We start from the raw sequence: 16,279 nt of genomic DNA, 5'->3' as shown, positions 1-16,279 counted from the left end.
AAATATGGATATTAAACAAAACCTTTTGGAAACCACTTAGGAATTGGATGAAGTAAGCAAATACAACAACTACAAAGATAGAAGGAAATATATATACATACATACATATATATGTATATACTTATATACACACACACATATAAATATATATATATATATATATATATATATATTGCTAGGGAAATTAAAATGAATAACTGATATTAGTTTTTAGCTCAAAAACTACTGTTATCTGCTAAGCCTCAAACACTTTTTACTCTGAATAAACATTAACTAAGGAAATACCATTACTTAAAAGGATATGTGTTTTCAGTGACATGGTTTCACTTGAATCTTATTTTCTCATTCTCTAGAAACCTCCCCTATAGGCTCTAGAGAATAAGAAAATATTCCTACTCAACACTTCTTTTTTTCCTTCTCCCTGACCAGACACAAGATCCCAAGTCTAGCCCAATTAGAATCCATGAACTAACTACTAAGAGTGCCTTTGGAAAGATTCAAAGTCATGAGTCATTATGGTTAGTGGTGTATATGTCAAAGATGCTCCCTTAAACTGTCATCCACTCTGCTTTCTTTAGGCAATATACCAGGATTTACAATAATTGCAAGAGAAGCTACATTGGTAGTGCTACCAGACATAGTCACCTTAAATGAAATGAAGACATAACCAAGATACGGGCATGAGGTGGAGGAAGGGGAGTATTTTTCTAGTTATTTTTTTTTTTTTTATTTAATAGCCTTTTATTTACAGGATATATACATGGGTAACTTTACAGCATTAACAATTGTCAAACCTCTTGTTCCAATTTTTCACCTTTTACCCCCCCACCCCCTCCCCTAGATGGCAGGATGACCAGTAGATGTTAAATATATTAAAATATAAATTAGATTCACAATAAGGATACATGACCAAAACGTTATTTTGCTGTACAAAAAGAATCAGACTCTGAAATATTGTACAATTAGCTTGTGAAGGAAATCAAAAATGCAGGTGTGCATAAATATAGGGATTGGGAATTCAATGTAATGGTTTTAGTCATCTCCCAGAGTTCTTTTTCTGGGCATAGCTAGTTCAGTTCATTACTGCTCCATTAGAAATGGTTTGGTTGATCTCGTTGCTGAGGATGGCCTGGTCCATCAGAACTGGTCATCATATAGTATTGTTGTTAAGTAAATAATGATCTCCTGGTCCTGCTCATTTCACTCAGCATCAGTTCGTGTAAGTCTCTCAGGCCTTTCTGAAATCATCCTGTTGGTCATTTCTTACAGAACAGTAATATTCCATAATATTCATATACCACAATTTATTCAGCCATTCTCCAAGTGATGGACATCCATTCAGTTTCCAGTTTTTAGCCACTAACGAAAGGGCTGCCACAAACATTCGTGCACATACAGGTCCCTTTCCTTCTTTATAATCTCTTTGGGATATAATCCCAGTAAGTAACACTGCTGGATCAAAGGGTATGCACAGTTTGATAACTTTTTGAGCATAGTTCCAAACTACTCTCCAAAATGGTTGGATTCGTTCACAACTCCACCAACAATGCATCAATGTCCCAGTTTTCCCGCATCCCCTCCAACAATCATCATTATTTTTCCTGTCATCTTAGCCAATCTGACAGGTGTGTAGTGGTATCTTAAGGTTGTCTTAATTTGCATTTCTCTGATTAATAATGACTTGGAGCATCTTTTCATATGACTAGAAATAGTTTCAATTTCTTCATCTGAGAATTGTCTGTTCATATCCTTTGACCATTTTTCAATTGGAGAATGGCTTGATTTTTTATAAATTAGAGTTAATTCTCTATATATTTTGGAGATGAGGCCTTTATCAGAACCTTTGATTGTAAAAATATTTTCCCAGTTTATTGCTTCCCTTCTAATCTTGTCTGCATTAGTTTTGTTTGTACAAAAACTTTTCAGTTTGGTATAATTGAAATTTTCTATTTTGTGATCAGTAATGATCTCTAGTTCTGCTTTGGTCATAAAGACCTCCCGAGGAAGGGGAGTATTTTTGTAATTAATCATATGATTTCAACTCTCCCAAAGAATAGTGAAACACAGACTAGGTCTGGGACCTAGTTCAATCACAATATAAGAGGGAAGCACAGAACTTGACAAACCTTAAACAAATATAATACTACAAGTGAGTCCTTCACCATAAATAGTGAATTGGATCCCTAATGGTCATCAGTAAAGCCATATACCCTTTAGTCACTTAAATAATAAGTGAAGCGCTTTACAAACATCTCTTATCTTTACAAAATCCCCAGGGGGGAACATGAGGCTTCCCACCTTACCAATGAAGAAACCGAAGCAATAAGCTCAAGTGTCTTGCTTAAGAGTCCCATGGCTAACAAGGGTCTGAAACAGAATCAGAACTCAGGTCTTTCCAACACCAAGATCACCCACTGTCCTTTACATATTTTTACATAATTCCCAATATACTTATTTTTTTTAAAACATCAATTTTATACATTTATTAGCTCCATTTTAAAAGATAAGAATATCAAGTTTCAGAGATTTTAAGTGACAGCCCAGGGTTACAGAGCTACTGCCAGTGGTAGGATTTAAATTCAGATCTTCTAACTTCAAGATCAGACTTCTTCCCACATGTTCCTGCCTCTCAAGGGAAACACCATCACAATATCCTACTTAAATGCCAAGGAAAGACAGACTTCAGAGAAATATAAAGAATGTGAATGGAAGGCTCCTTACTTGTTCGTTGACTTTTTTCTCTTTTTCCATCTCTTTTTCCATATTCTCTAATTCTCTTCCCTTCTGCTCCAATTGTTTTTCTAGCTGAAGAATTTCATCTCTGAAAAACTGTGTATCCTGATCATCTGCAGAATGTTGTGCCGTCTTAAAACAAAATAAAAACATGTTTGTCTGAATATAATTTCTGAGAATGAATAGCCAGACATATAAAATGCAAATCAGATTTTAGTCAAAAAAATTTCAAAATCTGTAATAATAGAAATTAAGAAAAAGAGTAATTTAAAATTTTAATCTATTTTAGTGATTATAGTCTCTCAAACTTAGCAGATTTCTTTTTTATAATTTTCTTTTTTTACATAGCATTTTATTTTTCCAAATACATACAAAAATAATTTTTGACGTTCACCTTTGCAAAACCTCGAGTTCCAAAATTTTCCCTCCATCTCATTCCCAAGACAGCAAGTAATCCCATACAGGTTAAATATGTGCAATTATTCTAATCATTCATCTATATTATCTTGTAACCCAATCAAACAAACAACCCCCAGAACAACAAAAGGTGAAAATACTATGCTTTGATCCACATTCAGTCTCCATGGTTCTCCCTTTGGATGTGGATGGCACTTTCCATCACAAGTCTATTGGAATTAGCAAACTTTTTAATGGTTTTAAATAAAGTCTTTGCTTAAAAGCTACTATTTTTCAAACTATTCTGGGAAACAATCCAAATTAGTTTTGTGAAGAAAAGAAGTAATAATGACAAGTTTGTATGCTTTGCAATATGTATCTCTCAGTAAACATCTTTGAACAAAAAGGAAAAAAAAAATCACTAGATTGGTCAAATCCAATTACAGACTTCAAAGAATAATTCTCAGTGATCTAGACTCAATTTAAGCTCAATCTTGCACACCTGACATTAAGTGACAAAATAATTTTGATTGACAATGACGGTTTCTCCCTCAAAAGAAACTGATTTTGCTAAACATAAAAACAATGAGATTTATGAAATTTCCCAATCAAGAATAATAGATTTCATATTAGTGATAAAGATGTGACTGACGTACTTATATGGTAGACATACCTCAAACTCATTTTCCAGTTTCATAACTTTAGTTTTTAACTGATTTTCTGTTGAAAGAAAATAGAACAAACATTTAACTTCATTGAATTTACTAAGAAATACATGTTAAAGTCTATTTCTCTGTCACTAGAAAAATACTTTTTTGTTTTCAATTAGATTAAAAGAATCAGAAAAGTTGCGCGTATCAGCTAGTAACAGTAGGTATTCAACCATAGTGCTCAGTCAAATTGCATATGCATATTTTCTGACCCCAATTAAGTGAATTCTTGGAGTCAGGAAATCAATTCCTTCCTCATGATTCAAAATGTCATTATTCATTTTAAACTTTTTTTTGCTAGGTACTCACCAAATTTGGCCTGTTCTCCAGCTTTTTCTACTTCTTCTGAAGCTATTTCCACTTCTTGGGTTTTCATCTATACATGATATAAGCGATGTAACCTGAATTTGTTATCCATTTTAGGGGGACTGGTTGGGATCCCCTTTCACATTGTACTCTATCCCCATAAATGATAAATAACCACCAAGCTGCAGAGATAATTCCTTTGTGATATTGCTCAGATCCACCATGCCACCTTTTCTGTTCAAACTGCAACATCTACAAAGCCTCAAAGTTTCCAGCTAGGCAACTGCAGGATCCTCTGAACAGGACGATCTCATCCTGATCTAAATACATGGATCATGCCAAATCCTGTTAATTCTATCTCCACAATCTCCACTCCTTTTTCCACTACTACTGCTATTGAAAGGTCCTAGTTCAGGTCTTCATAACCTTTCCTAGTCCACAGTGATAGTCTTTTATGAGTCTTATTGCCTCCATTATCTTCCCTCTTTGATTTCATATGACTCAAGTAAGCTTCCTAATATACTTCTTTTATTATCACTTATTTAAAAAACTTTCTATGGCTCCTTCTTGTCTCCCATATAAAGCATTCAAGACCCACCATAATCAAACTCCAATCTAATTGTATGTATGCTTTTCTTATTTCATTTCCCTAATGTTCTCTATGTTCCAATTACAAAAGATTATGTACTGCTATTCCTATCTCACTTTCTCCCATCTCCTGGCCTCTATCATAATGTCTCCTAAACTAAGAGTTCTTAAACTTTTTTCACTCACAACTTCTTTGTGCCTAAGAAATTTTTATATGACCCAAGTATAGAAGTATATAAAATAAGTACATAAATCAAACATTTACTAAAAATAAACCATAATTTCATGGCCCCCACATTCAGTTACACAATCCCATATGGAATCAAACCCCACAGTTTAAGAAACTTTTCCCTAGGCCAAGAATTGATTCTCTCCAAATGTATTTCTTGTAAGTGAAATCTTTCTCTTCTATTCTGCAAAACCCATTTTCGAATATTATTCCTAAACAAAGTTTCCTGGTGCCCTTCAATTCTAAGTGGATTTCTCCCACCTCAAATCTTTTTATCCCTATCAAATTCTGGTCTTTCAGTAATATCCATACATGTGACAGTCCATTTCCCCCCCCATCTTTTTTTTTTTACTCCTATTGCCTTGTAAAAGTAGACGTTTAATTAATGTTAATGGAGTTGAGTTTTATTAATATTATTAATAATTTTATTAGTTTAAATTTAAATTAATAAAATTATTAATAATATATAATAATAAATTAACAATTTAAATTAATAAAATTATTAATAATATATGATAACAATAAATTAATAATTTAAATTAATTTTTAATTTAAATTAAATTAAAATTAATTTAATAATTTTATTAAATAATTATTAATAATAATGAATATGGATTATTCTACTTCATACAAACCTTCATTAAAGACCGAGTAATTTGGAAAAGATGGATCACATTTTCTTGATTTTCATCTTTTAAGTCTTTTACTTCAACCTATATAAACAAAGTAGCATCCATTATTCATTATTTTTTTTAAGTCATTGAAAATTTTATTCTATCCTTTCTTCACTGAACCTTTTCTTGAGACAAAGAAAAACAAAGTAAATAAGCAAAAGTACACAATAATGGTTTTTGATTGAGTATATAGTATTGTGGTTCTAGTACTCCCTCACTTCTTCAATGAGGAAAGAAGGTATATTTTATTATTAGTTACTGGGAATTATTTTCTGCATAAAACTTAGTTCAATCAAAAATAATAGTAAAAGGATCCCTCCAATTCTAACAATTCAGAAGTCCATGATTTTTTAGAGTATTTACTTTAACCCCGAATATTTTAATACATTTAAAAAAATACCTTAGAAAGAGAAACCAGTAAATCATCTGCTAATTCTTCTTGGTGAGGCAAGTCATCTGGGTTAACTGTCCATAATGTTTTCCAATCCAAAGGCATCTTGACTTCTTTCACTGTTGTGTAGGGATCTACAATATGTACACATCAGCATATCCACAGTAAATGTAACAATGGATATAAAATTTGATTTCCTATTGGTTATCCCTGAAGAAGTGAAGTTCCATGATATGCTGGGAACCTTCACACAAACACACACATACACCCATACCCACACACAAAACCCAAAACAGCAAAGTGGGTAAAATTTATTAAAACAAAAATTAAGAACTCAGCTAAAATTAGAAGCAGTTAGGCACAGTGGAAGTACTGCTATATTTCAAGTTACAGGGCCTGGGTTCAAATCTTGACTTTGCCCTTTACCACCTGTTTCACCCTGGCTTTCATTCAACCTATTTGGGTCTTAATTTCTCAATTGTGAAATGAGGAAGTATAATTAAATGACAGATAAAATTTTTCTAGATCTAAATCTCTAACTTTCTATTGTAGATCTGAACTTAATAAACTAGCAATGAGAATTACTGGCAAAAAAAAAAGATGAACTTGTTAAGGAAAAATTTCTTAATAGTGAGAACAGTAGCAGCAACAATAACAATAATAGTAATAAGGTCAGATTTAGTGGTCAAGGTAAATTTTGAAGAAAATGTTGCACTGAAACACACTATTTGCTGTAAAAATTCAGCATCCATGGAATACCTAACAACACATGACCAGTTAACTAGAATTAGATTAGAAATCCACCATCTTTCATGGATTAACAGACAACAAATGTCCATATGGATCTCCAAATGTCCTGGAGAACTCCACCAATATAAACACTGGAACAGGAATCATCATCGGAGACCATACTGTTTTTGCCTACCATATCCCAAATATTGTTCATAAATATGTTTTTAATAGATGCCGCCACCACAAATACTCAAACTCTAAACACATAAAATAAAAAGCTTTTATAACATAGAGGCCTGGTATAATCACAATCAAGAGGAAATAGGGCTAGATACTATTTCCTATTGTCCTTTCCTCTATTACAAATGTAATAGAGAGTTGTACAATTTGTACAAAGGAGGGTTTTAGGATGCCAACAATTTAGATGGATAGTGTGTCAAGCCTGGAGTCAGGAAGTTAAAATCTGACCTCAGACACCTCAGACACCTACTAACTGTGTGCCCCTGAACAATTCACTTAATCCTGTTTGCCTCAGTTTCCCCATCTGTAAAATTATCTGGAAAAGAAAATGACAAACCACTTTAGTATCAGGGCAAAGAAAACCCCAAACAAGAAGACACTTAATAAACAACAACCCACTAAAAAGATAACCACAATAATATATATTCATATGTTTATAATGGCAAGTTATTTTATTTTGTTCTTCACAACAACCCAGTCAGGTAAGAACTTTAGTACACTGATTTTACAGATGGAAAAACTGAAGCTCGGGGCAACAATTTACAGGATTCTTCCTAACTACAACACTTTTTGTATTTTCACCTCTCTCCAAATATTGTCCCAAGGGGCCGTTACATCTTGAGGTAGGATTACCCCTGATAAGAAAAGACGTTAAGAAGATTCCTTATCCCGAGCCGATGTGGAGGGGGCAGGGGAGGAATCCGCGTCTGTCGGGAAGAGAAGGAAAGAACGGCCACTTGTCTAGGAGGAGAGGGAAGAAAGGGGGAGGGGAAGAGGGGGCTGTGCACGGGCTTCACACTTAATGCTAGGCGCTTGCACACTTAGGTTGGCCTCACCCCGCAGCCCAGTGGCCACCTGAGGCAGGAGGAGCCCAAAGGCACCGTAGCAGATCCAGTATGAATCTTGAGATCTGCACGTGAGCCTCCTGTCCATTGCTCAGCAGGACCTGTAAGAGATGACCTGTTCTATTGGCAAGCAACTATTATGGGACCTGCGGACAGCACATATCAAGGTGGCACCTTCCTTCTCACTGTACATTTTCCCCAACAGAATATCCTTTTAATGCACCAAAGATTGCTCTTACAGCAAAAATCTACCACCCAAACATAAACAGCAATGGAAGTATTTGTTTTGACATACTGAGGTCACAGTGGTCACCAGCTCTGACCATAAAAAATTTTGTTGTTTATATGTTCACTACTTTGTGATCCAAATCCAGATGATCCCTTAGTACCAAATATTGCACATATAAATCAGACAAGGAAAAACTATATCAGACATGCCAGAGAATGGACTCAGAAATATGCAATGTAAATTGCAACCTTTTTTCGTATTATCCCAGAGTACTGTAAATTCTTAAGTTTTTTTTTTCAATATTAGAAGTAAATCGAGCCCCATATGCTGTTCCAGTGTACCCTGAAACCCTTTGATTTTTACCTATTAGAAATGTGTTTCTGGAGCAAGACAAAATAAACTTCCAAAAATAATCTTGACTGTGATAAGAGTGAAGTGAATTGTGAATGCTATTTAAATTGAGTGAAAGTTGGCTGGGCTCCAGGCCCAAGTTTCTTCAAAAATCCAGTGGTTTATAAAGAATGGATCATACAGCCCTTTCTTTGTGAAACTAAGTTATGGCCATCTTGGCATTAAAATTCCCATATAATTTAGTAATCCTAAAGATGTGGTTGGGTTAGAAACTTTTATTCATTTATGATTTAGAATGTGAGGTCATTTGTCCTGACTAATCAGAAGTCCACCTTATGGGGAGTGTTACCCAAGACTTGTATATAATCTTTGCTTTCTGTACCTTGCCTCTCCTTGTCTGACTGCTTGTTGTGATGGTGGTGATGGTGGTGGTGGTGATGGAAATGCCTTTTCTTGAGAGATCATAATAAAATTCCTTTCTGTTCTACCTTAAGGTACCCTTGATTTATTTAATTTGGTGGTCTTTGTTCCACACAAAAGTATTTATCCTTTTATATGTTTTGCAAAAGACATTTATTATTATTTTTTAAAGAGACTCAGACACCTGCATCTTCAGCTTATAAAATCCATAATGCAGATGTAAAGTAATTTAATTAATTTTTGCTGATATTAGATGTTTTTACGTGAGACACTTTGTCTAAGATGCCATCAGTTTTATATCTGTATTTAGATTTCATTCTTTGTTAGCTCACTATATAATTTGTATTTTTTTACTTTATAGATTAAATATATTTTATTTACCATGTAGGGTCAACTCATTAGACGTTCTCTTCCTGTGCACAGTATTGACAAAATACAACTGCTAGTGATGAAACTAATGAATGCTTTGCCTCATTCTATTGCTTAGGATATTCCATACATTAATTGCAAATTCTTAAAACCTAACATGAACACTATAAATCTCAGTATGCTGTTTATGGAGACACACTTGATTTTCTTGCATACTTGACTTAATTTTATTGGAATGGGAAGTAATTGCGCTGCTAAGTAGGGAGATGTGTAACTTTTATTTGTTGCTATTCACATTTAATTTTTTTGATACCTACGGGCAATATTCTCACGAACCTTTTACCACTCTTACTATAGCTTTTTCCATATAATTAAAATGCTTTTTCTACGTAAAAAAAAAAAAAAAAATCTTCCTTAATGAATTAAATCGTGAAGCATTCATTAGGCATCTTTTAGATGCCAAGGGATAGAGCTAAATCTGGGACAAACAAAGGAAGGCAATTCAACCCACAGTCCCAAGAAGCTCTCAGTCTGAGCAGGGTGATGGGGCACCTGCAGAAAGCAACAACGTTACACACCACAAGAAAGACCTTTGTAACTGATGGCGGAGCGAAGGCATCTCCCCAAGCCCTGGGGATAAGATTCTGATAGAGACCTTGGAGGAAGCCAGGGGCCAGAGGTGGGGCAGATGAATAGTCGGGTCCTGGGGGAAGGTCAGTAAAAACTCTCAGTCCGGCTCTCACCAGCAGTGATTGGAGGTGGTGATGGGGATCACTAAGTTAAGGAACCTCCCATTGCATGTTTTTGTTTTTGTTTTTTTTTAATTCTTGCCTTTTCTGCTAAGTTTTATTTTCTGTATCTTTGTGGTCAAAATCTGTTTTCTTTTTCAGAGTCTCTACTAACCCATCTATTTATTGTTAATTTTTTTTTTTTTTTAGTTCAACATCAAAAGCATCTGGTTCCTGATCTTTTATTTCTAACTTGTTTTCATAATTTTATTTCACATTTAAATCACTCCTGAATTTGTTGCTGTTTCTTAATTTTCTAGGGAGTCTGCAGAGTTTTCTTTTTATAATCAGGGATTTTTATTTTTAGTGTTTTTCAGTTTAACAGATATTCACAAGTATTTTAGCTTCTCTCAGTTTTAACATTTTTCCCTCTGTCTTTATGAGCTTGTGAATTTATCTATTTGTGAGCTAGGTTTTTAAAAAGGGCTCTCTTTTCTTTGGGCCTTTTGATCATCATACAGCTATTGTTTTGTATTCTTATTTACTTATCTCTGATATCCTTCCTCATTCTCTTCAAGGAGATAGGGATTGAGGAGGTGGGGGGAACGGAGAAGAGGGGGTAAAATTATACTCTAGATCCTAAATGGGACTTCCACTGAGTCACTATTATGAGGCTGTTTCCTCACTAGAAATTTCTAGAGCAAAGAAATCACAAGATACCATGACAAAAATCAGAATTGCTACTATGTACTTCAGCTGTTAAGAATTTCTCCTTTGTGCCCAGTAATACCAACTCCATACACAAAATTCTCAAAATTTGGCTTTCCCTAGTTATCTGCATCTAATGAGCTAAAGTACAATAGTCACATTTTTAATACCCATATAGGATAAAATATGGCCAGAAAGTTAAGTTCAAAGATTAAGACACTGTAAAGAAAAATTCCCCTTGTTTCAGTTTTTAAAATTAAATTCCATATATTGAATTTAAGTAGAATGAATAATAGTTAAATCATATATATCGGCATTCCAGAATTGTATATTTTCCACCTAACATTGAACAGATTTTGAAAAATAACAGAGATCTCTAATTTCAGATCTAGAAAAGGAAAAGTTGAAGGTAAACTATTTAATCAACAATTTTTTATGGTCTTGTAAATGCTTAGTCTATAGTTTCAGAATTACATTTGATGCTCTTTAGCATTTATGTTAAGAAGCCAGCCATTAATGACCCTTATTTTGATAGTGAACAACATTTATAAAAACAAAAGAGCTGAAGAAAAATGGAAAACCAGGGAAATATTTTTATCCAGTCATAAAAAGTCATTAATCAATCTTCTGCAAATGATCCAAAATTAAATTCCTCATAAGTTTTTAAAACGACTGAGATGAAGTTGATCTTATTTTGCCTTCTTTTGTACTATCTCAGTATATGTTTTGAATGTATGAGTTGTTTGTATTAGTAACCAAATCAAAGGAGAATTCAAAAAGAGTGCCTAGAGAGATATTTAATCTGAAACAAAACTTTTAAAGGGAATTCTTAATTCCTCCTTTCAGTTGCCTAATAACAATATATGCAAAGCACTTTAAAATGCTATTATTCTAAAATATGGATAAGCTAATATCCACTTAATTAAGTTAGAGAAAGAATAACCAAAAATTTAAAATAAAGTCTTTAAATTTTAAATAATAGGGTAAAATTACTTGTGAGTGTTGTAATGGGCATCCCCACATTTTTTCATTTCAAATTGTCTTAATATCAGTAATATGTGGAACATAATTTATACAGTAAAGATGTATAGATTTCATGGATGAAGATGATTATTACCTGTTTGTTAGAAACTTGCATTTGAGAAAAGCTTATGGGAAAAAAAATGTATACTTTTTTTCACAAGTGTCTGTTTTTATGTCTAATAAATAATTTATAAATTATACCATTTTGTGTTGTTCTAATTTTCATATTTAGTCTACTTTTCAACTTGAATCCCTCATTTTTCAAAGAAATTGAAAACCTTAAGTATAATGTCTGGGCTAGCTTCCTGGAGGGCCTCATGATCAGTCAGAATCAGGATCAATTAAAGTCCTTGGTCTTTGGGGGGAGAAATGAAGGAGGTAGGCAAGCTGCCACATGGCTTGCCAAAGATGTATCATGGATTCTGGAGTCTGGAGTCTCCAGCCTCTTTCCTCTTCATCCTGCAGCCAAGGGCCCTGATCTCTCTCCCTCAGCCCTCAATCCTTGCCTATGATTACCTCACCACCAAACATTCAGCAAGTGCCAATCATGAGGAGAGCCATCACATTACCATATCATCTAAATATATGCTTATAGAGATATTATCTCACATCAAATAGATAATTAGCCTTAAGTGCTCTGCTGTCTGATTCAAGTACACCTTTTCAGAGTTTTAGCCCTCTACACTAAAGTACAATTATGAAGAAGTTAAAAAATATATATTTTTGAAAGAGAAGTTGAAAGAACTCTCTGAACAGTTCCATATAGAACTGGAGAGTGCTGCTAATAGTTTTGAACCAATTGGAAGTTGAAAATAGATAGCAATCAACTACTATTTACAACTTCTATAAAATAGAAAATAATCAAATGACACTTTTTGAACTAAAGAGTTTACTTTTCTTGTATAATTCCAATCAATGGAGTTATCACAGTGAATAAAGTTTGTATTTATATGCAATAATATCTTTATATATTTTTATGATGAGCTTCCAAAGCTATCATAATGTTCTTGAAATTACAATACACATTAAAGTTGAGCTGATATGGGGATATGCATAGGCAAGTTATGAGAAGCAAACAATTGAACATTTTTAAAAAATAAATACTGTGGTGTTTCTTAAATGAGTTTAGTTAGTTTTTCTACTTGATTCTCAAGTAATGTGCTTCTACAGAAAATGTCATGAAATAAGATAGCCAACATTTATGGCCTAACTTTTTGATCTTTGTCAAAAACTGTTGCCCTCATATACATATATACCAATTAAGTTTTTAATAGACTGTTTTACTGTGTAAAGTTTCAGGATTTATACTTGAAAGTATAAATCTGTCCTTAATTAACTTTTAAGATGTGTATAGTTGAAAGAACTGATCATATTTCATTTAGAAGACTAGCTGATGGCTCTTGAGATAATTCATTTTTCAACCAGGCTAAAGAATCTATATTCAACAGTAATATAAGTTGGACCTATATCTCAAAGAGATCTTAAAGAAGGGAAAGGGACCTATATGTACAAAAATGTTTGTGGCAGCCCTTTTTGTAGTGGCTCAAAACTGGAAATTGAATGGATTCCCAGCAATTGGAGAATGGCTGAACAAGTTGTGGTATATGAATGTTATGGAATATTATTGTTCTGTAAGAAATGACCTGCAGGATGATTTCAGAAAGGCCTGGAGAGACTTACATGAACTGATACTGAGTGAAATGAGCAGGACCAGAAGATCATTATATACTTCAACAACAATACTATATGATGATCAATTCTGATGGACTTGGCTCTCTCTTCAACAATGAGATGAACCAGTCAGTTCCATTTGTTCAATAATGAAACGAACTAGCTACATCCAGCTAAAGAACTCTGGGAAATGAGTGTGAACCACAACATAGCATTTCCACTCCCTCTGTTTTTGTCTGTTTGCATTTTTGATTTTCTTCTCAGGTTATTTTTACCTTATTTCTAAGTCTTATTTTTCTTGTGCAGCAAAATAACTGTATAGATATGTATACATATATTGTATTTAACATATACTTTAAAATATTTAACATGTATTGGTCTACTTGCCATCTAGGGAAGGGGGTGGGGAGAAAGAGGAGAAAAGTTGGAACAGAAGGTTTTGCAAGGGTCAATGCTGAAAAATTACCCATGCATATATCTTGTAAATAAAAAGCTATAATTAAAAAAGAAAGAAAAACAAAATTACAAAAAAAAAAATAATGCTTGTTGACTAAATGAGAAGTTCAAAGGATCTACATATGCATAGAGCAGTAAAGGCTTATTCAAAATGACAAATCAAATTACCCTTGAAAACAAGGATGCTCTCCAAAATTAAGATTTTTTTTCTATTCATCAGTAAAAAAAAGTCTTAAAATTTAAAGAAGGGGTCATGTCAACAATTTTGTTTATTGCTGTTGATCTGGTCCAAAAGATAATAGACAACATCCAAAAGAGAAGATTTAGATAGACAAAACAGTGTCTTAAAATGTTAATTATACATTTGTTTAACTAATGACATTTATGCAATAAGTTATTTGTGAGAAGAAGAGAGAATTTGTTAAGGTTTGATATGTACTCCCACATGGATATAACACAGTCCAGTAATTACAGTGATGATTAACTACCTCCTTTGTGCCTTCTCATTTCTTCAATAAACTGTGTATTTGTTTCCATTTCTTTTGTGTACTGTTCGACTTGTTCAATAAGCAACTTAATTTGACCATCTCTTTCTTGTATGCCCTGAAAAAAATATTTTAAAATCAATAATTCTGTAATATAACTTTATATGGCTTTACTCTCTCATTATTAAACATGAATAAGTCAGCTCCCTGCATAAATTGCAAGCTCCTTGGGAGTCAGCAATGAAGTCTTATTTTACTTTGTATACCAACATTGCTTGGAAAAAACAATGTAAGAGATGATGTTGTTATTAATGAGCTAATTAATTGAAAATACTTTGAATATAGTATATTAACTTTTTGTGGCTTCTTTTAAATTCAACTTTTTTCCTGTACTTAAAATCAGAGTTATCTCTTTCTCACTGATACTTAATTTATTTTATGTCAATAAAAAATAAAGTTAATTTGTCACTCTGTGAGATCTAATTTGATCATAAAATACTTCTTTAACTTTCTGTAATTCTTTGTTATGCTTTCCTGAAGAATTCATTTTTCCCTATTTTACTCCTCTTCTTAAAAGGGAGTATCTCTTTTAAGTATTTATTATCCTTTTATATTCTAACAGTCTTTTGAATTTATTTATAGAACATCTAGATGATAGAAATGATGGAAATTTAACTAATAACTAAATTCTATTTGGAGATTGATTTTGTCAATAATTGGTCAGAGTGCAAACTGTTAAGTCTCTCATGAAAAGGCATGCTCAGACACAGTTAAAATGTTAACAACAAAATGCCATGGTTCACATGAGATTAAAATATCTTATAATATGTTGATGTTTTTGTTCTTTAAAATAATGAGATGGTTCTCTCTGGGGGAAGATTTCTCGGGGAGGTTTTCTGGAGGCAGCCTTAGTTTCAGTTCAGATCAATAATTACCCCAATGCATCCAGGTGTTAAAAGTTCAGATCTTTTATTGTCTCCAATATAGCCCAGTTAGTTTTTCTTAGAGGCCTATCTCTCTGCTTGGTTCCAAGAGCTCTTGCAGCTTGTCCTTTGCCTCTGCTTTCTTCAGCCTCCAGCCAGCACCAAGATGGAAGATGCAATGAATCTCTTTTGCCTTGGAGAGAGGGCTTGTAGACTTCCTCCCAGAGTGTTCCTCTCCGACCCCAGTCAATGTTCCGAAGTAACTCACCCAAAGCTAAAAAGCCTCTTTATATGTGATCTCCCAAAGGTTAACTCCTCCTCTGAGAGAATGGGATTATGGGTTTCTCCCAGAGTGCTCTCTGGCCCTGAGAGTTTCAAGGGAGGTGTGAATTCGGATATCTCATACTAAACCCTGAAATCTCCCAAACGTGTGAACTCCAATGAGTACTTAAATACTTTTAACTTATATAAGCTCTCTAAAGGTGTGAACACAAGCATTGTTTCTATCAGTTGTACTTAGTACCTTGTTTCAAGTTCTGGCCCATAACATCTCCTTGTAAGATCAAATCAATCTTACTGAACCATGCTAAATTAAATAATTATTGTCTCTATCAACTCTAATAACTTAACAGTTTGTAAAGATTCCAACAATAATATATAAAAGGTTTTTACTAATTTGAAAGTTGGCAATTTCAGTAGACCACCCATAAATATATCCTTTTATTATAGTTAAAGAGAAGCCATTAAAATAAAGCAAAACATGGCAAAATCATCAAATTTCTGAAAATGTCAGAGAGGAATGGAACTTTGGAGATTACCTCTTGTAGAGTAATAACATTATTTTTGTCAGCATCAAGTTGGGCATTCCTAATTTTCTCTCTCAAATTACACACTATTTGTTGATATTTGATTATTTCATCATCTTTAGAAGCAAAAATTCTCTGCAAAAAGAATGTAGAATTTGTTCAAGTCTGGAATAACATAACCTTGCTTATTTTACTCTCTATCATGCCGCAATTTTACATCTCTAAGACAAAATTATTGTCAATCACATTTTAAAAATCTAATTCCC

General features: G+C 33.4%; 1 protein-coding gene and 1 pseudogene across 3 annotated transcripts in view; one reads left to right on the top strand and one right to left on the bottom strand.

The window, feature by feature from the left end:
• The window catches only part of LOC105750666 (centrosomal protein of 290 kDa-like), a 33,666-nt gene that overhangs the window by 5,062 nt on the left and 12,325 nt on the right, over window positions 1-16,279 (bottom strand). For 2 of the 3 annotated variants that reach the window (XM_031938320.1, XM_031938318.1), the window contains 7 exons: window positions 16,026-16,148; window positions 14,288-14,402; window positions 6,037-6,161; window positions 5,598-5,675; window positions 4,149-4,215; window positions 3,803-3,849; window positions 2,722-2,865 (listed from right to left, as the gene is read on the bottom strand). In XM_031938320.1, the coding sequence (XP_031794180.1) occupies window positions 2,722-2,865; window positions 3,803-3,849; window positions 4,149-4,215; window positions 5,598-5,675; window positions 6,037-6,161; window positions 14,288-14,402; window positions 16,026-16,148 (699 nt within the window). The remainder of the gene's footprint in view (window positions 1-2,721; window positions 2,866-3,802; window positions 3,850-4,148; window positions 4,216-5,597; window positions 5,676-6,036; window positions 6,162-14,287; window positions 14,403-16,025; window positions 16,149-16,279) is intronic. The other variant, XM_031938319.1, reaches the window with a different exon arrangement.
• On the top strand, window positions 7,918-8,313 carry LOC105750667 (annotated as a pseudogene).

This window comes from Sarcophilus harrisii, chromosome 5 (assembly GCF_902635505.1).
Source record: "Sarcophilus harrisii chromosome 5, mSarHar1.11, whole genome shotgun sequence".
In the NCBI taxonomy this organism is placed as follows: Eukaryota; Metazoa; Chordata; class Mammalia; order Dasyuromorphia; family Dasyuridae; genus Sarcophilus; species Sarcophilus harrisii.
Note: the sequence above shows the minus strand (reverse complement) of the source record. Positions and strands in the feature narration are given on the sequence as shown.